We start from the raw sequence: 22,790 nt of genomic DNA on the forward strand, positions 1-22,790 counted from the left end.
CCGCGAGCCCCGGTCCTACGGGACAGGGTGCTGACAGCTCCCCAGGGAGAGTAAGTGCAGAGCCTTTGGAGGAAAAGAACTGTGACCAGCCCAACCCCCCCAAACTGTCCTCCAGCTCTGACAGATTCGGTAGAGTTTGTAGTAGGAAAAGCCTAAAGTCTGGAGCAACCTGGCTTAAAAACACTTAAAACCAAGGGGTGAAGGGAGCAGCCACTCCCTCTGGAATTGAGCTCTGTGGGGAAGGGGCAGGAGAGCTGAACGTCCCTCCAGGGCGAGGAGGGATGGCACGGAGCCCCAGGCAGGACTCAGCACCTGCACTGCAGGGCTGGCGTAGTGTTTGCCGGGTGTCGTAGTGTTGCTGTGCCACGGCCTCCCTCCCCTGAGCCCCCGGGAGAGGGGAGAGACAGGGTCCTGCGTCAGCGCTGGGCTGCAGGGAGGCTGGGGAGCTGCAGGGTAGTGTTCAACGGGACAGGGGGGTGAGGCTGGGTGCTGCTTTGCCACGGGGCCATGAGTCTCCCCACGCTGATGCTCAGCGCGAAGGATGCATCCCAGGCTCTCCCACCTGGCTCATCCAGATGCTTGACCCAAAGGAAAGAGAGAAACTGGACAAGGAGAGAGGCCTGTGACAATCGTACAGCTGGCAGGGACCTGGCAGGGTGCGCAAAGTACCGAAGTTCAAGCACCAGAAGGACAAAAAGAACCCATAAATTTAAAATAACCAAATTCACAGGGGGTGACGGGGCCATTCGACCCTTCTGGCTTGTTCCCTGGTGGCAATCTCGCCCCGAGGTGACACAGAGATAACACGGCCTCGCCGCGGGCCGGAGTCAGGAGGGAGGTGGAATGGAGGCTCGGCCCCGTGCGAGCGGAGCGGGGATGGGAGCGATGCCGTTTCACTGAGGTAGCGGAACCAGCACTTCCACGTAGTTGAGGGGGAAGAAGCCCGACTGGCCGTTGATCATGCCCTCGTACCAGTTTTCGTCGATCTGGTTCGTCAGGGTGATGATGTCGCCTTCCTTGAAGCCCAGCTCGCCGTCGTTTTCGGGTTCGAAGTCGTAGAGAGCCTTGCAGCACGGCTGGTCCAGGGGGGCTGCGGGGAGAGGCGGGGGGGGAGGTGAGCAGGGTCCTCGCACAGACCCCCTTCTCCTGAGCTCCCGGCTCTGCTAGCGCCGGGGACACTCGCAGTGGCAGATTCCAGATCCAGCCACCGTGCGGGATCATCACCTTGCACGGCTGTTTTCACAACCTGCCTCAGCCCTGCTCTTCACTTTACCCACGATGGTAGCTTTACCTGAGTTTCAACTCCTCGTTGTTTTTTAGCTCACTAGTTCCTCTGCTTTCTTGCTGTAACCACGTCCTTTAGGAGCTTCTCCGTGCCTCCAGCACCCTGTGCTGCCAGTTCCTGCCTGGAATTCCCCCGTGCTAGGCTAAACTCCAACCTAAACCGACCACAGTGCTAGAAAACAGGGGGTGAAAAGCCCTGTTACTCCTCTAGAGATGAGGGAGCGTGCTGAGCAGTTCAGCCGTTAGTCGATGACGGGGTTGGACATCAGTAGATGGTGAAGGAGGACACCAGGGGTCCCTCTGGGTTAGAGGGGTCACCCCAAGTCTGAGGGTGATGGGAAGGAGAGGACTGCAACTGCCTCCCAAGGCACAGGGCTTCAGATCAGTTAGCAGCTCATTGTTCCATGCAAGGGGCCCCAAAACTGGGTAGAAACCCCAAGTCTTTTCCCCATCTCAGCTCCGTGATTTAAGGATCAGACCTTTTGATTGCAAAGGGGGTGATTTTTTAATAATGGGGGGAGCTGCTGCTTGCTCTGTCTCTGCACTAACGTTTTGGGATGCAAGGATACCAAAAAGGGACCAAGGTAACCCAGACCACCAGGGTCTGCGGGGCTCCCGCTCCCCTCCCTCGGTGCTAGAGCTCTTCCAACCAGCGCAAGGGGGACGGCGTGAGCAGCACCCACCACTTCGGGTCTGCTGAATATCCACAGCGAGAAAGGACCAAGCGTTAGAACCTGGGGAACACCATGAGCAGCAGCCAAGCATATTCATGTTCTTGAGGGAGCTTATCAAAAATGCGCGGCTGGTCCCACCACCACAGCATTTCCCGTACACCAGGCCCCTCAAGTCCTCCTGCCCCATGAGCTTTCCCCACTGCAACAGCTTTTGAGCCACAGACCCCACCGAGACCCCTCCTGGTCCCTTTAGCAGGATGCCACACTCACAACCCACACGAGGCTCCTCACTGTCCAGCTGGGACCACGCTCCACAAAACCCGCTCCCCCAGCCTCCAGCAGTGGGGTACGGGGCACAGCACGAGCAGAAGTGGGACAGATCCAAGCTGGGGTGTTTGTAACCAGAATGGATAATCCTCGAGATACCTGATACCTCGTGGAAGAGCATCTGATCCCTGTGGCCTCACGCAGGACGTGCCTGCGTGATGATAGCTGCTACAACTCCTCCAAGTGAGCAAAGGCCTCAGCTTTGGGGTGGTAAATACCAATACAGCGTGGCTGTTTTGATTTGGGGATTAGTTGAGGCTTGGCCAGGCTCAGCATGGAGGTTTTAGAGGCTCCAAGCGGCAGCATCACAGGAGGAACGAGGAGGGATGGGGAGAGATGGTCACACATCATGCAGTGTGGAGGGAGGAAACTCACGGATACTCCTGACGGAGGCCCGGGACGGCTTGTCGGATCGGAAAGAGGAGGAAGCTGCTTCCAAACAAAAAGAGACATGCTTAAAACAACGTGAACTGGATAAAGGGAAAGGCAGGGCCCAAAGGGAGGATCTGTTAGGAGAAACAGGGCAGCCCACATGCTGTGTTAGCGACCTGTCTGCCTTGCCAGGACAAAGGAGGGATGAATGCAACATGATGGAAGAAGGGGAGGGAGAGAGAGGTGCTTGATTTTTCCTGTGTGCCACTGCTGGCACTGTTGGGGCACTAGAAGTGAGTGGTCTGGGCTGGAGGCCCCACTGGGACATCCCCTAAGCCAACACAACAAAGGTTGCTGAGCCCCAAGAGAAAACAGCCCAAGTCTAGAGGCATTTCCGACTTCTTCAGAGCCAGCAGCTTGTGCAGGCACATCCAGCACACCATAAACACAGTATTGCCAAGCAGAGAAGTTCCCTTCCATCCCCAGAAGCTGCTCCAGAGGCACCTGTGTGTGCGCACACAGGGGACAACTTTACCTGAGATTTTGGGGGCAGGATTGCAAGAGAAGCCCCCATTAGACTGGTCAGTGTCTCCCAAGTCGTATGTCTCCCTGGGTTTGGGCTTGTATTCCCGCTTGGGACGTGAGGACGCCTCTCTCATCCTGGAAGAAGGAAAAAGGAATGAGGGTAAATTAAAATATGAAACAGAATATAAGGAGATGAAGGTAGTATTTATTCTCCTTGTGGGCTATATATGGGAGAAGATGATTGGTTTGTAGACAAGAATCTGCAAAACCCTTTGCACTGAGGCATTTTGAAGATGGATCTTGCGCAGGCTTTGGGACCTGGGCAAGCCTGGGGTTAGAATGCTCCAGGCTTCGCTACGAAGGTGTCTCAGGCAATTCAGGCCAGCAGAGGACACTCGTGCTGCAGTTCCAAAGCTCAAACTTGGCAGGATCCTCCCCAGCTCTTCTTAATTCAAACCAGACACAATATCCACTCAGCAGTTTCTTCTACGTGAAAAAGAGCAGCAAAAGCAGCATCGCCCTGAGAATCAGAGATGCTGCCCTGGCTCGGGCCAAGCCACCCCGTGCCAGGTGGAGGAAGACACATCCCCAGCTCCACAGGGAAGCTCCCGATGCAATGAAGCCACCTCTCCTTCCTTGGTCAGGGTTTGGGGAGATGCTTGCTCAGGAGAGACAGAGCAGCAGGAAGAACTGACTGTGCCAGTCAGGGCAGTCACGCGAACCAGCTTGCTTGGTATTTCAACAGCACCTCTGTGTTTCTTGGCACTCCAGCAGCGTCTGCGTGTTCCCTGGGGCTGCTGCGGAGGTCAGGCACTCCAAGAGGGGCAGGGAGGGCAGCAAGACCAGGCAGCTCCATGTCTCTCCCTGCTCCTGCGTGCCAGATACCCATCTGCCTTTCACCAGCTCACGTGGCTCAAAACTTGAGAGCATGAGTGGCAGGGTCTACCAGGAGACCACTGCGTAGACAGAAAGGAGTAGGGTTTGCCGGAAAACAAGGGTTCTGGTGGAGATTCTTGCCTTTAAGGAGATGATGTGGGTGCTCTTCCACCGTCTGTGACCACCATGTCATCCTCACCACACTACACTCACCTTCCACTCTTCAGAGCAACCGAGAGCCCTGGACGTGGACCCTTCTGGGTCACAACCGTGGCCAACGTCCAAGCACCCTCCTTAATCACAATGGAAGGTCATGGCTGAGCAGTTCCAGGTGACACAGGGTAACAGGCACATTCAGCTCATGACATCTGAGCCATCTGCTCCAACAGTGAGATGCAGCTTCTGGCTCTACCCTGGTTCTGGCTGAAAACACTCACAGTGCAGACTGCTCCTTGGCATGAAGGGGATTTCACCCTTCTCCAGCCCTGCCAAAGCGAACTCCAGCCTCCCTAGAAGCAGCACAGCCCGATTCAGGCAGGACTCAGCCCAGTGGGGACCAGTTGCGCAAGCACAGAGGCTTTGTTTCAGGTGTCAGACTCTGCCTGTCATTGAAAACAGGTTGTGCAGCTCACATTGCTCCCTCCCGCCTGGAGGAGGTCTGGATTGAAGTTCTAGTGATGGCAAGAAATGGCTTTAACACCACTGAAGAGATTTAGAGGGATGGTCAAGTACTTACAGACAAGTATCACAGGGAGAGCTTGTGGCTGTGAAAACTGAGAGTGCCTACAGCCCACCGAGACTCACCGGCGCTTGAGTTTTTCCGCAAGCTCATCCAGGATCTGCACCGCCTGCCTGTGGTAGTCCAGCTGCGCGTCCACCAAGGCTGAGAGCTGGCTCACCTGCTCGATCTGTGGAATCACACCAAGGTGGGATGAATGGCTCTCTCCAGCTGACAGGAGACTCCTGCATTGCACATGGGGGCTGAGACCATTCTGAGGACGTGTACGAAGGGCAACTTCCACAGGAAGATGAGGAGAAGGTTTGGGATTTCAGATACTGGCCAAGACTCAGCAAGACAGAGGACACCTTCTATCAAACTCCGGGCTTTGCTAGCTGTTCAAATCCTTCCCAAGTAAGCTGCACAACCTGCCCAAACTTACTCCCACCACACTGAGATCTGTTTTGGTACAAGCCCCATCTCCCCTCTGTCCAAGAGCTGGATCGGGAAGAGGGGCTACAGAAAGAAATAGAGGCCCACCAAGCCATGTGCTGGGCACTCAGATCTGGGTACTCAGAAAGCAGAACCACACTTGCAAAGACAAGAGTGGAAATTAGTGTCGAACTTCTGCATCCCTCGAGAGATCTCAGGCTCGTGTACAGAGGAACATGCCACCCACTTGGCAGCTCAGGGCAGAGGAGCTGGCACTCCCCTCATGCACTCACATCGGTTTCTAGGAGGTTGTGCATACTGGTCTCCGCGACTTCCTTGGACTCTTCAAATTTCTCCATGGCCTGTCGAAGTTCCTCATCGGGGATTTTGCCCTGTCGTTTCTTTTTGTAGTCAAAGTCCAAGCGTCTGCCTTCCAGCTTCTTGAGATGGTGCTGGGAAGAATCACAGAATCATAGAATCACCAGGTTGGAAAAGACCCACCAGATCATCAAGTCCAACCATTCCTATCAAACACTAAACCATGTCCCTCAGCACCTCATCCACCCGTCCCTTAAACGCCTCCAGGGAAGGCGACTCAACCCCCTCCCTGGGCAGCCTCTGCCAGGGATCAATGACCCCTTTCCGTGAAAAATTTTTTCCTAATGTTCAGCCTAAACCTCCCCTGGTGGAGCTTGAGGCCATTCCCTCTCGTCCTGTCCCCTGTCACTTGGGAGAAAACGGTTATAAACAGTAAAGGAAAAGAAGGAAAAGACAGTCTGGAAGCAACCAAGCTCTCTTGCTGGGTAGGCAGCTCTAGTTACAGGCCAAGTTCATTTGTCTCAGAAATCTGATCTTAAGCACACGCTTCTGTGGCTCCCACCTTCGTTTGGATTCCAGAGAGGCCCCAGGATGCAGGAGCGAGGCTGCTGCGAGGCGACAGGGAGGAGTGGACTGTCAGAACTCAACTTGGCAGAGATTTCTGCCATGGCTGCAGGAGCCTTTTACTAAGAAACAACCCTCAACAAATTGAAATAGCAATACGATTTCACCACCTTCCAGCCACAAGCTGCAGGGAGCAGCCCTGTTCTGCTCCCCATGCAAGCCTTTCGGGAAGATGAAGAGTTGCCTTGCTACATTCAGCTCCCCAGGAGCGCTGAGGATGTCTGGCTCTCCAGAACTGGGATGCAGGTTCTGGGCATCGCACCCCGTGACTGCTTAGGGCAGGGCTGTTTAAATTAGCTACATGGCAGCTTGCAGAACCCGAGTACAGTTAAGTCCTGAAACAGTAGTTGGTGGTTATTTATCTGGAACACAACTGTAAGTGAAAATTCACTTGAGAGAGCAGCATTGGGCATTACAGGTTGGGGTGGATCCTATCACAAAGCCTGGCCATGCTTTGCATGGATTTATCTCTACGGTAGCACGCAGGAGCTACCAAGTTCCCTGTCACCCCAGCGAGACACTGAAGGGCTTTCTTGAGATGCTGTGTACGAGACCTAGAGGGAAGCTTCCTCACAGCTTGAAAGCTGTGTCACAGGATCCAGGCTGCTAACAGAACAGAACCAGCAGCCGTCAAGAACACAGTGAGGTTTCGTGCTGGGGAGCCAAACGTAACACAGCTGGGAGCTCAGAGCACAAAAAGCTGAATTCAGCAAGCCCAGAATGCATGTTGCGATATACTCCCACAGCATCCTCCATAAAACATGGTAAATCAACCATTCAAACCTGCATGCTGCCTTACAAGCTGCTCAGGAGCAGCAGCAGAAGCGGTGCTGAGCAAGGAAGAAATACTAGTGAATCTGAAGAGAGGAAGCACACAAAGTGCAAGGGAACAGACCCAATAGTTAAGAAAGTCCTTGGTTCCCATCATGACAGAGCAAGTGGTTACGTGCACTGATAGCTATGAGAGGCCAGAATTGAAAGAGGTGAGGAGAGAGAAAAACATCATGGTGTTTACCTGGATCTCTTTCAGGTCTTTGTCACACAGGTTCTGGAGGGGATCAATAAAATTTTGTTTGACTTCAATATCCAGCGAGTCCTTCACTTCAGCCAACCGCTTCATAGATTCGCCAGCATCAAGAAGCGCATCACCTTCGAGTGAGAACAGGATGGGAAGAGGAAGGGAGAAGAAGCCAGCCAGTTAAACAGCATCAAAGTCTGTGGCAGCTGCAAGCAGAGCCATTCTGCCAAGACACTCAGCGTGTGCAGACTCCATCCCTGTCCAATGCTCCCACATTTCTATTTGGAGCAAATCTACAAGCCTGGTAAGGAGTGAGACACAAGACACTTCACTAGCATGTTTCATTTCTTCCCTCTGCAAAACAGGAGCAATCTCCACACAGAGGAAGGAGAAGGTAAAAATATTCTTAAAAGTAATACTTTTAAGCTCCCTGTTAGCTCAGGAGTTGCTGAGCTGCTAACTGGCCACGCAGCGCTTTAACCTCGCTCTGCTCCTTGACCACTGCTGGCAAGAGCAACCTGGGGCAGAGGCGTGTTCTGTCTGATCCAGCCTGGCCATCCTTTTGTTTAGACTATTTTAAGCCCTAAATGCTCTGATCAACCTTTCAAGTTTCCCCAGATGCTGTCAGCAAACCTGCAGATTTTCATTCATTTTAGACACCAGCCTCTACCAGGCCAATCTTAGCCCTTTTCCTCCCCTCTGAATTAGAGCTCAAAGTTGCTTATTGAAACCTACTTAGTTTCATGCTTTTTTGAGGCTCCTGCCACATGACAGTTAAGCCAGGCAGACTCGCAGCAAAGCATATTTAGCCTTGGCTTTTTACTCCAGTGGAAACCATTTATAGATCAAATTATTCCTGTGTAGCTTTGGCAAACCAATCGTTTCAGCACTACATTAGCAGAGGAGAATGCACGAGTGAAACAGAGGGCAAAGCGAAACCACCTCCCCACTATCCAGCTGGAAACAAAATAGCCACAAGAGTTGTTTTAATTGCAATAACTCCAGGTAACCTGTCCTAGGGAGGGACACAGTACAAACACAGTCACTTATCAAGATGAGTGTTCCTTTAAAGAGAGGCTATTAAAAGAAATCAGGTTTGGTGTGTTCTTCTAAAAACTTCCTTTCCCCTTGCTCTCTGTAACAAATCTGGTTCCTGTGAGCCAAGAAAGAGCTCTAAGCTGACCAGAGACACTCAAGAGTCACTCCCACAAAGTAGCCAGAGCTTTTTAATATTCCTGAGACAAGGCAGCTCCTCCCTGCTCTGGAAGCCATCAGCCAGCTGTGCGCTCTACCAGCTCTACCATATGTGCAGGCTGATGTTTTAGAGGATTAAAACTGATGTCACCAAAAGGCTTCACCCCCCCTCTTCCCTGCAAGTTGCACGTATTTAAGAGAGATTGCCACGCAAAATGATTTCTTGGCTACAGCTTCCCTATAGCACAGCTCTAGCTGGAAACCGCACCATAAAACTCTGACTCTCACTCAATCTTGTTTCCATGCCACCGTTCAGTTTAGAAGCAAAGAAATATTTTTTTCTACATGCAAATTTATCTGTGTTTAATAAGAAGCATTAAGAGATGGTTTTGCATGTAATTCCATGGATCAGGATTCAGGACACTTGGCTCTGCTTGCCCTTGCCCTGCTGTCCCAGATGGAAGCATTCAAACCTCTTTTCAAAGCCCCCAGCACTGTTAGGTGATGCAAAAGGTCAAACGGCCCTTCCAGATTCGGAGTAACAGCTTGGAAATGTGGCAGCAATCCTCACCACCTCGTCCGCACGCTCACAGGAGGAGCTGGCCTGATGGGACACTCACCGAAGTTGGAGTCCTCGCCCAGCTCCTTGCCGTATCGAATCATGCTCTCCCCCAGCAGCCCCTCCGACTGCGGGTAGCCGGGGTTCTTCACCTGCCCACGGATCTTCGACATCGTGTTGAGCATGGTTAGCTTGGCTCTGGAAGCTGGCACAGAAACAGCCACAGCCGTGTTTGCAATTACTCGGACTCGCCAGCAGCTGCTGGCCACTGCCAACTTTCTTTTTTTTTTTCCAAAGCTACACCCAAAGCCAAGAAGACCTATTGTCTTCATCTACCAGAAATATAATTCGCCTCAAAAAGAGAAGTTTCTTTTCCAAGACAGCAAGCAAAAATAGTTCCCCAGTGAAGCCTGTGAAGGCCAAAGGAGTTTCCCCAGCCCTCCCACCGTCCCTGGAGCGTTCTCTGAATGAGGTGGTGGCTGGAAGCATGCATGACAGCAGGAGCCAGAGGTAATGCCTACAAAGCCAGCCGCCCCTTCCCAGCCCAGAGACGCCAATTTTTCTGGGCATTCCAAGAAAAATGGGTCCCCTTCAGGGCCTCTCTAGGTCCAAGGCTAAAGATGTGCCTGTTCCTTCACTGTTCAACAGCAGCATCTTAGAGCCCAGAAACACAGCATGGGGCAAGAGGGATGCCTGGATCTTCACCTGAGTTGCCTGATCTCAAATGTGGGCTTGTGACCAGTATCTCAGGGCCAAAAAAGCTCTCTCTTGATGCCTCTCTGTCCCCTTTGCCTCTTTCCTGGAAAACTGGGGGACAGAGGGAAGGGGGAAGGAGAAATCGAGGCACTCACCCGGGTTCGGCTGGAGGTACTCTATTGTTCTGGTCAATACTTCTGTAACTGCCTTGCTGGTCAGGTCCACTTTCTTGGGGAAAGACAAGATAAGGCAGCAGCAGTGAAGTTCAACTCAGGGTTTCAGCAAGGCCAAAGGAGTTATTTTAGAGATTTCTCTTATTCCCTACTCACCTTTTCCATTTCCTTGAAGTCATCGTCAAGTTTGGTCCCTTCAGCTCCTCCGACCTTCTCACTGACCAGCTGCAGAAAAAGAACAAAGGAGAAAGAATCAGGCATGATACTAGCTGCTTAAAGTTCCTTACACCTCATGCAGTAATTGTACAGGGAATATGGGTGGCCCAGACAGCATCTGCAAGAGAAAGGAGGTGGCAGGAACAGCTCGAAGCACATTAAAAAGACATGTCTTTGCTAACCCTGCTCCACTGAAATCCAAGCATCTCCTACCCTCCCAACGCACAGGATATTCCTCACCCACCAGATGCTACACAGCTCCTTAAATCACACCACACGGCTCCAGCTCCAAGGCTTGCTGGAAAAAGCAAGCAGCAGAGTTGTCTCTCGACTCCATTTTGAGCCAAGGATTCAGTTTCACACACAGCAAAATGCAAGTAAACAGGGAACAAACACACTCTGCTCACAGCAGCCAGCGCAAGAACAGAGTCTGGAGAGAGCTGAGACCTCCTAAAGCCCTAAACCAGCACTGCTAGGGGGAATTCTGGAGGTTGCTCAGGATCTGAAGCTCGGGGGGTTTGAATTCTTTGTAAACAGAGGATGAAGAGATCTGCAAAAGCTACAGCAACGTTTTCAAATCAATTTATCATCGTGGCCCTGACTCCTGTTCCAAAACTAGTGAAAAGGAGAGATGTGTGACAAACTATAAAGACAGCGCTGCTTTTGGATATTTGTGTCAAGGGCTTATCAGCTTTCTTCTAATTATTGCTTGGTCTCAGAAAAGATGCCTGCTCCCTAAAGCTCACCATTCAACTGTCCAAACTGAAAGATAATACGTGCCTTATTAAATCTATCTAAAAATGTCCTTCCCTGCAGCCCAAACGGAGAGGAAAGTTTCCTTCCCTGCCCCATGCTGGTGTGGCAAAGCAAGCAACAGCGCCTGGTGATACATGACAAGTGGATTGGCCAAAACTAGTGATTATCTTTCTCTAAACTGGTCCAAACAGAGAGCAAATTACATATACAGACATCAGAAGTGGTCTAGGAAACCAGCGCTGACGCCCAAGCGCTTGACGCCTGCCGCAGGGCACAGCCAAGATTTCTCATGTTTGTAGTCAAAACTCCAGTCCTGGATGAACAATACAGGTTTGTTTACTTCAACATCAAATACTTGATTTTATCGAGTCTTTCTTCCTCAGGAACCCTCCCGCTCCCACAGGGATTCAAAACGGTTCCTCACATTTTTTGAAGAAAAGGCAGGGAAAAGCAGCTTTTAGGTAACGTCCCAGTTTCGAAAGCACTCGGTGACATTACACCAGCCACCTGCCCTGCGTTCTCATCCTACCCCGCCATGCTTAGCCCCCAAAATCAAGTTACCAAGCGGGACATGCAAAAGAAATACCTCTTATTACAAAGAAGAACAAAATCTTCAGTGTTTCAGCAAAAATCCCATTTCTAGACCCCAAAACAGGGAGGAGAAAAAAATAATCATGTGCATCCTCAAAGACCCTCAGTGTGCCAAGAGCTTGGCCCGGGTGCTGAGCACAAACACGGCTGCTCAGAGCACAGGCACAGCTGATAAACCTCTCGAATCTCGCTGGGAGACATCAGCAACCAGTCAACGCTGTCGAGGCAGCACAGACGTTGCGGAGGAGAGACTGGGGAGCATGGAGAGTTCTTCTAACACACCTTCTGGCTGGAGAGCTGCCTGGAGGAGAAAGACCTGGGGGTGTTGGTTGACAGGGACTGGACATGAGCCAGCAGTGGCCCAGGTGGCCAAGAAGGCCAATGGCATCTTGGCTTGGATCAGACACGGCGTGGCCAGCAGGGCCAGGGAGGTTCTTCTCCCTCTGGACTCGGCACTGGGGAGACCGCTCCTCGAATCCTGGGGTCAGTTCTGGGCCCCTCACCACAAGAAGGATGTTGAGGCTCTGGAGCGAGTCCAGAGAAGAGCAACGAAGCTGGTGAGGGGGCTGGAGAAGAAGAGGAGCGGCTGAGAGAGCTGGGGGTGTTTAGCCTGGAGAAGAGGAGGCTGAGGGGAGACCTCATTGCTCTCTGCAACTCCCTGAAAGGAGGTTGTGGAGAGGAGGGAGCCGAGCTCTTCTCCCAAGGGACAGGGGACAGGATGAGAGGGAATGGCCTCAAGCTCCACCAGGGGAGGTTCAGGCTGAACATTAGGAAAAAATTTTTCACAGAAAGGGTCATTGGTCCCTGGCAGAAGCTGCCCAGGGAGGGGGTTGATTCACCTTCCCTGGAGCGGTTTAAGGGACGGGTGGACGAGGTGCTGAGGGACATGGTTTAGTGATTGATGGGAATGGTTGGACTCGATGATCTGGTGGGTCTCTTCCAACCTGGTGATTCTATGATTCTAAGATTCTATGACCGCCCAGCAGAGCCACGCAGCATCAATCACCACAAGGCCAAACCAGTAGCTCAACAAGGCTGACAAACAAGGCAAGAGCCTCTTGGGGCCTCACCGCACCAGAGGAAGCCTTTTTTTCCTCTCTCAGAGGAAGCACAGTTCAGCAGAGAGCCCGAGATGCCAGACAAAGAGGGATTGCTGTAGTTCACCCTTGACATTTAGACTCTGGGGGAAAGGAAAGGCTTGCTGCTCTCCTGGTTCACCCAGCTCAGCTCTGGATTTAATTCTCCTGCTTAACCCCCCAGATGAAGTCTTCACAGGCCCCAGTAAGAGTGTGGCAGGATGGCCCAGCCCTGCACCCTGCCATGCCCTGGAAGAGGCCCAGAAGGGAAATCATGGCCCAGAGCTGCCTGCAGATGGACAACCGATCTGAGCTGGATTTCTTCCTCTTTTTTTGGATGCCTGCTCCACACTTAGGGTGCCAGCACACACCCTGGGAAGCTGGCTTCGAGCTCGGGAGGTGCACATTCCTCTCCAGACACACCAAAGAGGAGGAAAACCCCTCGAAGCAGTTGCTCAGCCTGCCAGGGCCAGCTTCGCAGAACAAAGCTCGCTCCCAGCTTCCATTGCTTGTCCCCTGCCAAAAGTCCCACATCCTCCGCGCCTGGATCACTTTTGCAAAGGTTACACCTCTGGAAACCTCCTTTGTTTTGTTAACACACCTGGGAAGGGTGCAATTATCCCCAGCAATTCCATTCCCATTTTTCTCCACCCACCCACCCACGGATTTGCAGCCCAGAAAGCTGCAAATAACCCCTCTGGCAGGGAGCTCTGCTGTAATCAGGGGCTGCGTGCCATGTCAGAGGCATTGATCACCACAGTGATTTTGGAGGCTTAACACCCTCCCAGAGAGTGAAGAGATGTGAAGGAGGGAACCCCCCCCCCACCGTTGCTTGCAGACTAATTTAATCCTCCTTTTGAGGGCCAAGAAATGCTACTGGCACCCTGCAGTGAAGGAATAATAAGATTGAGGTTCTCTCCCTGCTGGCTCTAATTAAACTGGGAGGCTTCATCACACGAGAAAAGGAGGGACTATGTGCCATCACTCCATCCCTATCCTTGTGCTCCCAAATCTGCCAGGCAGGAAGACAAACCAATGCAGATTCCTCCATGGTGCAGGCTGTGATACAAGCCAAGAGAAGCTCTTGCTGTCTCCTTGTTTAACCTAGAGCTTCGCGATGCGACTGGGAGCCAAGTTTCCAAGTGCCACATCGTGCATCTCATCACGCTGCCTGCAAAGAGCCTGCAAAGGCTGGCAAAGCAGGCAGCTGACTTCTCAGGGGAGCATTAAGCTTGCCCTTTGCTCGCAGGATGGGAGAGGAAGGAAGCCATCCACGTGCTGCCTGGAGTGTCCATCTTGGCCCAAGTGAACCGTAAGATACTCGGGGAAGTGCTGCCAGCACACATCCCAGCACAGATTCCTTCAGGGAGCAGTTCAGAGTTTTTTTTCGAGGCTGTGGCGACAGTTCTTCGCTTTTATTTCTTGAGCAGCCAAGATAAGATCTGGGACACGTCCATCTTTCCCTGTTTGGGGACCTAACCTCTCGGAAACACTGCAACCAAGACTGATGTGAACCCAAGGGAGGGACTGGAAAGGCAAGACATGTAAATCACTAACCAAATTTGGTGGCTCAAATGCTCTCTTGCAGGCTTATGCTGAAGCACATCAGCTGGTTTGGAGTGAAAGCTGAGAACAAGTCTGCTCTCTGGTTTCTTTGATCTCCCAGCCCTGCCAGGACTGGACCAGCACTAAAAGGTTAAAGCTGAAGGGACGCTGCCGTGTCTCAGAAAGAGGGCACAGAGGCAGAGCAGAAGCCCTCAGCCGTGCTGCCACAGCAGCCGGAGCCTAACACTCCCTAGAGCAAATATTAGCACAAGGCGATATAGTCGGGCATCACAGCTCAGCGGATAAAACTGCTTCAAAACAGATCGGCTGTTTACCTAGCATCGCAACCAGTCCACGCCGCAGGGCAGGGAAGAGGGCTGAAGCAGACAGTGCGTGCAAACTCCAACAGAGAAGCCAGGAATCAATCTCTCGCGTCCTTTCTATGTTTAATTAAAAGGATACTAGCAGTTGAAATATGCCCTAGATAGCTCTGACCTGACATCAGAGGGAGGTGCATTTAATTCAAGGCTGGTGCAGGGCTCTTGCAGCACCACCAGGAGCACAGCATCCAGCCTGCTTCATCTGCAGGAGAGCTAACCCAGAGGGATGAGACACAGCCACTTCTTCCCGGTGACGAGCGGATCCCGACCACGCTCTGCAGTTTCTACAGCCTCATCTCAAAGAGCATCAGCTCACGGGAGTTTCCATCAGTTCCCTTTGCAGGGGATTTGAACGCTACCCGACTTCCTCTCGCCGTTCAAAACTCAAAGGGCTGTGCATGGTGGAAGATCTTGGGAAATGAAAGACCTATTGTTTAACTAGCTCCTGCGGTAGGAGGTTGGCTGCAGGGAGAGGCAGGAATGGTATGTATACACAGGGAGGAGGAAAGGCGTGATGGAGAGGGCTTCACTTTTACAGCTGGCAGGGGGAGAGAAACAACGGAGGGCTGCGCTGCCACTCCCAACTTACAACACAACATCCCCACACCTCTCCTCGAACCCCACCAATTCCCTCATCTCGACTGCCCAGCTCCAAGACAAGCTGGTGGTAAATAAACCCAAGGGTCCATCCCTTGCTTGACTGCACTGAACATCCTTATGTGAACCAGATGAATCAGACAGACAGGTATCAGTCACCTGGTGCTGCCCACGCTGTCACCGAAACCTGAATGGATCCCAAAGGCCTGAAGAAGGACCACGACACACCCAATCCCATCTCAAAGTCACATTTCCCTCGTTGCTGCCTGCAGCATCACCCCGATTAACATTCCTGCCAGGAGCACAAGCCCATGTCCAGCTCAGAGCAAGCTCCTGGATATATTCAGGAGCACAGAAGACTGGGACAAGTTTTGTGAGGTTCTCTGCTGAGAGGAGATGGGCAGTTCAAGCTTGGAGCGATGGGATGAGCTGTTCTGCATCGTGGCCTGGCTGTGTTGCTCCCAGGGGCCGCTGTTGGCAGGCGTGAAATATGCGTAGAAAAGAAAAAAAACAAAAGGAGATTTTTGTACAGCATCATCAGCAAAATTTGTGATAGACTAAGAGGGAAGATGCCATCAGGCAAACTTCCCCCAGCCAAAGAATGCTTGCAAGGCACCTCAGAACCCACAACGGGACAGATTTGGAGCATGCCCCACCCTGAAGGTCCTCATCTGCCCAACTCACAGATGCAGTAGCCAGGAGTCATTCTCATTTTCTCCTAAAAATCAGCTTTCCCATGGGCCTTTACATATCTAATTTTGATATTCTGCTCTCTAGCCTTCAGAGACTTCAAAATGTAAAATTATCCCTATCTGCCTCAGCCTCAAAAAAGCAAAATATAGCAAGAAAAACACAAACCCTATGCTTTTAAAAAAAGTTGCTTTTTACATTGCAAACAGTCAACCTTATTTATAACATATCAAACATATGCCATCTTTGCATTCAGAACAGTTGCCTGCAGAAAAATGAAAACCTTATCCCTTCAGATGCTGGCATTTCAAAGCCTTCCTCTTCTTCCCTGCCGCTCAACAGAATGTTCCCTTCAAGAAATAAAAAAACCCACAGGAGAGCAAACAGACAAGCAGCCCTACCCTGGCTCCCTTCATCAGGAAAGAGCAAGTCCAGTGGAAAAAGCCAGCCCACAAGATCATTTAAAGTGTTGCTGTAAATGTTTTTTAGCCCAGATGAAGAAGGCTGGATTAAAACACCTGGTAGAGACATGCAGAAGAAGCAGCTGAAGAAAAGCAGGGATAACTGGGATCATTAATGCCCAGTGGCACGGATCTGCGGGATGCTCTGTAAAACCTAAATAAAGCTATTGCCGCTGCTCCAGCTCAGCCAGGCGCGACTCCCTGGCATCAACTCTAATTTTTGGTCATCTTCACCAGTAGCTTTATCATCACAGCGTGAGAGGCGGCCGGGCAGTTGCAGCTCCACAGAGCCAACACAATAATTTACTCTGCTGCTGCGAGTGTATTTAAACTCTCAAATGGGTTTAGTCACTCGGCTGCAGCCACGGTGCTCTCCTGGGCTGGGGCTGGCAACAGAGGCTCAAAAAAGCCTCCTCAACACATGCTCTGTTACTAACCACATGCCACAGTCCAGCAAACACCCTGGGGTCCTCCCCGAGCACCCCAACGTCGCTGCTGCTGCAGAGGCTCCTTGCAGAACCAGCTTGGACTGGGAGGTGTCTCCAGGCTGGTGACAATCCCCTGCAGATGTCTGAGCTCTGATGTGCTGCCCATCCATGCCAACACGAAGCGTCTCATTAAAAGTTAATTGTCACCCTCCTGGTGTAATCCTTGGAAACAAGGCAAGACTGGAAGGTGCTGGTCCAACAGCAGACACCAGTTGGGATCTGGTTGTGTTAAGGCCTCGCTATTCTGTGTCCATCTTGGTTTAGTGATTGATAGGGATGGTTGGACTCGATGATCCGGTGGGTCTCTTCCAACCTGGTGATTCTATGATCTCCAGCTCCCAGCCACAAAGGGATTGAGCACTACAGGGGTGAGAAATGGGAAGAGAGGACCAGCCCGTTCCCAGGGAGCAGCAGCTGATGCAAACCCACCAAGAACTTTAATGCTGTGCACACCCCTTTTCTCTCCAGTCACCTGCAGCTCTGTCTGACTACGTTAGCTTTGCAGATCTGACTGTATTCTGCCTCGGAGACTTTCAAGCTTTTTTTCTTTTTTTTCCTTTTAATTAAAAATGGAAGGCATCCTTTCTTAAGGAAGGATGCTTCTGAGAGGCAGCAGACATCGCAGTTTAAGGAGAGATCAGCACGCCCACAGCAAAGCACACTCTAATCTCAGCAACTTCTGACCTACTTTGAGGAGAAGAAAACAGATCCAAGCGTTTATTGTGCGGTATAGAGGATAAATAACTACCACCAGCCTTGTAATGAAGTGGAAGGCACGTTTCCTAGCAGATCCCTGTGGCGAGGGACTGGAGGCGCCCAGCAGCTCCACGGTCCTCGCAAGGCTGAGCGCTGCTGCACCCACGGGGCTTTCTCAGCCCTAAAGCCACAACTCTAAGGAGAGAAGATGGACACGTGCTAGAAGAGGAAAGAGCACAAGAGGAAGTGATTTGCCCACTCTAAAAGGCAGGTTAGCAGCAGAGCTAAAAAGAGAAGGTGGATGTGACTTGGTAGACACTGTCTCACTGTTTCGCACACTGCTGTTTGGCTGCAGGTCAAATCAGAGAAAGAGGAACAGAAGATGAAGCTCTCATCCTCCTGCCCCTCTGAGCAAGAACCTGCAGCCAGTCTGTAATGTCAGCCCTACCACTGATCTAGCCCGTCTTGGGGGCACCTGACTACTCCACCAGCCACCCCAGTTGTCTGATTTCCCTGCTAAAGAGCTCACAGGAGCATTTCCACTCTGTTATCCAGCCCTCAATCTTCTCCTGAACTTTCTTGCCTTTATTTTTCCTGTTCTCATCTTTCACAAGGACTAGTCCTGTCTGAGACTTGCCACCATCAGTGTTGTACTGGCGCAAAGGCACGTAGAGGTGCTCTGCTGCCTCCAGACAGGTGCACCAGGAAAACGTGTCTAGAAACAAACTGAGCTTTCCACCCCCTCACCAGCTGAGATGGGGATCTAGCCGCTCTCTCCACCCAACACCGGAAGAATTGCCTTGATTTTGAGCAGGAAGGTCAGCCCAGAAGAAAGAAGAGCTCCTTCCTTTCCCTCCCGACAAGGTAGAAAGCCTTCAGAGTGACCTCAGGTTGCAGTCTTACCATTCAGAAACCACAAAGAAAGAGCTGCTGCGTGCAAAGACAGCTTTCTAGGGAGCCACCTGCCAATTCACCTCCTCAAAGCACTATCGAATGACTCATCTCCATCCAGCAGATGGGCTCTGAGGAATGAGGACAGCATGAATGAAAAAAAAGTAACGTAAGCAGTAGCCAGCAGGTCATGCTCGCAGAGCCTGGGCCAGAGAAGGGCACAGACATGCACTGCAATGCAGCACGGCCTGTTTTCTCAGGGGACTCGTCCTTTCCTTGTCTTTAATATCACAGTATTTAGAATCCTGGTTGCAATACCTGTTTATGAGGCTCTTAGCTTCGTATTCATCTCAGTGTTCTCCATGCTAACTCCTTCAGTAGGAAAAAGCTGGTGCCTCCTTCCTTCCCCGAGCAGAAGGCAAGTGCTCAGCTTGCCCTGGCTAACACCGAGCCAGGGACAGGCCAGCCAGCCAACAGGCACCACGTTGCCTTAAAATCAGCCTCACACCAGACGAGAAAGATTTCAACGTGGAGATCTCACCGTGGGGAGACACGTAAAATGTTCTTGCTACAGGGAAGGGGGCACCTCTCAGCATTCAGCAACTGCCACATGCATCTTAAGTATTTGCTCCTATTATTAGGCACAAAAGTAAAGCTCTGCACTGAGACACGATTTCTGTTCAGTTGGAAAAAGCATAATTAGGTCAAGTTAACAGGGAAAACAAAAATATATAAGGAAAAAAGCAGCAGTTCACTTCTCCCCTGGGCAATGCCCTTCTCACCCACTTGAAGTGACTACAGCAATTCAGAGGAAGTCCACTAAACCGAGGGGAAATGTGGAATATTTGCCTTGCATCCAGATTTCCTGCTCTCGGAAGAGCCTTAGTGAAACGCCACCTGACTTGTGCAAAGCTGCTGAGCCATCATTCCTCAGCAACTCCACACGACCTTTGCAGACCCAGGGGAAAACAAGATGAGCAGCTCCTTGCATGTGAGACTTAGAGCCACTCATTAGATGGGATATAAAAGTAGAAAGCACTAGAAGTGCCTCCTAGTAATTGCAATCATTGACTTCTTCTACAAAGCTTCAATGCAAACCGAGGCAGAGCATCCAGCAGTCCTGTCCTTCAGTCTGTACGTTGAGGAGAATTCCCAGCCATCTGCCTGCAAGCCACCTCCAGGGATTTCACCAAAAGCAAGGGAAAAAAAAAAAAAGGAGCAGGAGGAGTCGGGGCACCTGTCCCTGGGGAAAACACCACGGCTGCAGGGCAGCTTGCAAAAAAAGCAAGAGATGAGATTTCTGCTCCTGTGCAAACCAAGACAGATGAAAACCCATCTCCCTGAGGCGCAGGAGACTAACAGGCATCAGCTAGAGGAAAAGCCAGTGACAGAGTTGAGAGACTAGCAAGGAAGTGGGAAGAGGCAGAAGAACCTCTGAATCTGCAGCATGACGAGACCAAACCAGGCTGATGGGACACGTAGAACATTATCTAAAAAGTTTAGTCATGGCTGTGTGCAGTTCTGGGTGGCAGACAGTGTTAATGAGCTCAAGGAAGAGCCAAGGTGAGTTCCCAGGCAGGTTTACAGAGAGAAGGGAGATCAAAACAGATCCTACCTGAGCTCAGCTCCATCAAAGGGAGAGAAAAAAACCCTCTTCCTGACTTGGAGGGGGCAGAGAAAGTCCTGTGCAGAGCATGTTTTACAATGACAGTGTTGGCCGAGTAAAAACTCCAGGATGGACCTGGCAATATCTCAGTGCACACAAACATCAAAGGGGGCAAGAAATAATTGAGAACACTATAAACACACATTTTCCTTGTTAATTTGAATACTAGGAAAAGCTTAGTGTCTATCAGATCAGAACACAGCATCCTAAGGAAAAGGAGAGTGGGAATGAATGAAGAGACATCCATAAGGCTGCTGGGTGCAATCAGGCATCAGCGTGATAGACCAGATCAGCTCCTGCTCCTGCACCAGCTTCTCCAAGAGCTCTGCCCAGGGGCTCTTCCCCCATCCAGGTCTCTGTCATGCTTCCAGCCCATGCAAGATGTTGCTGAACCCATTTTTTTAATTGCTGCACATCATTAACACTTGCTAATATTCATTTCAGGATGGTTTAAATGTGAAAAACCCCTCCCAGCCCTTTGCAGTTTGCTTTTATTCTATGGAGGCATGGCTGTTGCATTTCTGCCCTGCAGCCAGAGCCATCCTGGCAGACAACATGAGGATTATGGTATCCTTCTCAAGCTCCGAAGCGCAGACTCCTTTGGTCTTAAAAATCCACCCAGTGCAATCAGGAGGAGCTTTACCCTGAGCACGGTCACCCCAACATCTGGCGCTCCAGACTCACGCCTGCCCAGTGCCTCCAAACTCCACCCAGCACGTCAGCAACAAACACTGTTTTCTGAACACTCCAGGGAAGAAGATCGAGGAGAGGGGGGGCTTATGGCAAGAACAGCACCTTCTTGCGCTGAAGATTCGCTTCGTACATTCATAAATTCACCATTTTTCTGCCTTTTTTTGTCGTGAAGGTGGCGAGATTAAATTTAAATACAGCTAGTCCTGTAAAGCCAAACCAGATTTGGTAAAGAAAGTGGTTAATAAATTATCATTGATGAATAAAGTCTGGGCAATAAGATATAGCCTGGTTTTCAAGCCCCAGGATGAATTATGAAGCATTTTCTCAATTAGAAAAAGTCTTTTAAAGCTTTAATCATGCAAATTTTATCTTCTGCCTGAAAGACAGAATTTCATTATGGAGATGAGTTTAACTATTTTTTTTTTCCTTGAGCAGAAAAGCAATCTAATTAGTGACAGTATCATGAACTTTATTAATAGCCAGTTAATATGAGATAGGAAGGTTTTTAAATTCCCATTGACTTCAAAAGAAAAAAAGACTGGTTCTATTAATAAGGGATCAGCAATAAAGCTAATTGCACCCACCGTGGGCTTTTCTTGGGAGCAAGAGCAGCCCAGGCTCCCTCCGGACAGACTCTCCATCTGCTGCAAGTGGAGCAGGAGGGCAGGTTCAGGAGCACACGTGCCTCCAGACAGCCCTGAGTGACAGGGACACCCCTGCCTGGGCTCCAGCAAGCCTCGGATCTGGCCAACACCCCTCACACCACCAGCAAACCCACACTCAGCCACGAATCCAGGCAGCCACTGGAGAGCATCCCAAGAGCAGCTCGTTTGTCCCTCCAGCCCTTTCCTGTCAACAGGAACCCACTCCTGACAGCCATGGGATCGCCGACCGAAGGGGTGGGGGTGCTGAGGGGAAGAGGAAACCTTTGCTAAAAAGGGTAATTATCGCTTTTATAACCACGGGGAGAAGCCAAGAGGAGCTGAGTCCTGCACTAAGTCACGTCACCCAGGAGCTTATGAAAGAAAAGCGGGGCTTTCCTAGCCTGACGAGCCCAGATTCTTCCCCATCCGCTTCGGCTCTGGACAAAATAGTCGTGGAATGGGGACACAGTTCCAGAGGGAGCAGATCTGCACAAGTCCCCCTGTTGACGCAAGCTCCAGCTCCAGGCCCCTGAGTTCACAGCTCAGGCTGATGATTTAATCAGCACAATTAAAGAGATGGAAAGGACCACAAGCACAGCGCTCCGCAACGCGGGAGTCTTATGAAACAGTGTCAGTGCCTGAATGCATCGGCTGAGTTTCCACATGAATGAGTTCAGCTGGCATTACAAACCCAAGACCTTCTGGATCACAGATTAATTTTATTTCTGGTTGTTTTGGCAGTCTGCTATCCCACTTGCTTGGTGGCCTTCTCCAGAAGGGACAGCAGCATCGATGCAGGCTGCAGCAGGCTCCGGGCTTGTAATAACCCCTCACAGCCCACTGCACACAAATTCCCTCCCTGAGGGGCACTGAACCCAACGAGGCTGACACAGTTTTGATTTTTACATCAGTGTTTCTGCAGTCTGGGGCAGGAGGAGCTGCCCTGCTCCCAGCACTGGCTGCTGTCCCTCCAGTTTTACCACCCGGGGCTTGGCCAGGGCTGCAAGCGCTGGCAAAAGGCACTGGCATACGTCGGGATGGGGGAGAGAAGGAAAGAAAAAAAAAAATGTGCTAAAGAAATGAATCAGCTTTTACAAGCCAGCCTGCCTGATCTCATCCCTATTTTGCTCTTTCCCAGGAGGAAAGTACTGGCAGGGAGAAGGGGGAAGGAAGGATTTCCTTCCACCACATCCAGAAACCATTCCCCTTGGCGCCGTCCATTTTCACTAGTTCACCCATAACCTATGAAAATAGACAGTCAGATTAAATAGATAATTTTAGACAGAAAGCCCTGAGGCAGATGAGCAGGCAGCACCAGGCAGAGTGAGATGACGACAAGGAATCAGCACTCCGAATGCTGCACAATCCCTCCCCAGCCCCGAGTCACGTATCCTTCCTGCATCCCAGATGCCCCCAGCTGCAACTGCAGGATGACACGTTCCCTGTTTGACATCAGAAATGAGAAAGGGAGCAAACAGAGCGGAGTACGGAGAGCTGGAGTTTTCCACTTCTGTTTTCCGTGTTTTCCTTCCAAGAATGTGAGCTCTCGTTAGTTTTAGAGCCAAATGGCTGTGAAAGCAATCTTAAGAGGGGGGAAAATAAGCCAGGTG

At 51.1% G+C, this 22,790-nt stretch overlaps 1 protein-coding gene across 2 annotated transcripts in view; it reads right to left on the minus strand.

The window, feature by feature from the left end:
• Window positions 1-689: 689 nt before the first annotated feature.
• Window positions 690-22,790, minus strand: part of SH3GL1 (SH3 domain containing GRB2 like 1, endophilin A2) — a 28,314-nt gene continuing 6,213 nt past the window's right edge. The window contains exons 2-10 of one of the 2 annotated variants that reach the window (XM_069878160.1): window positions 9,947-10,015; window positions 9,773-9,845; window positions 8,983-9,126; window positions 7,166-7,299; window positions 5,502-5,660; window positions 4,863-4,966; window positions 3,193-3,317; window positions 2,661-2,714; window positions 690-1,090 (exon numbers count right to left, since the gene is read on the minus strand). In XM_069878160.1, coding sequence (XP_069734261.1) covers window positions 894-1,090; window positions 2,661-2,714; window positions 3,193-3,317; window positions 4,863-4,966; window positions 5,502-5,660; window positions 7,166-7,299; window positions 8,983-9,126; window positions 9,773-9,845; window positions 9,947-10,015 — 1,059 coding nt within the window. In that variant the 3' untranslated portion in view covers window positions 690-893. The remainder of the gene's footprint in view (window positions 1,091-2,660; window positions 2,715-3,192; window positions 3,318-4,862; window positions 4,967-5,501; window positions 5,661-7,165; window positions 7,300-8,982; window positions 9,127-9,772; window positions 9,846-9,946; window positions 10,016-22,790) is intronic. The other variant, XM_069878161.1, reaches the window with a different exon arrangement.

Source organism: Phaenicophaeus curvirostris, chromosome 28, assembly GCF_032191515.1.
Source record: "Phaenicophaeus curvirostris isolate KB17595 chromosome 28, BPBGC_Pcur_1.0, whole genome shotgun sequence".
NCBI classification, from domain to species: Eukaryota; Metazoa; Chordata; class Aves; order Cuculiformes; family Cuculidae; genus Phaenicophaeus; species Phaenicophaeus curvirostris.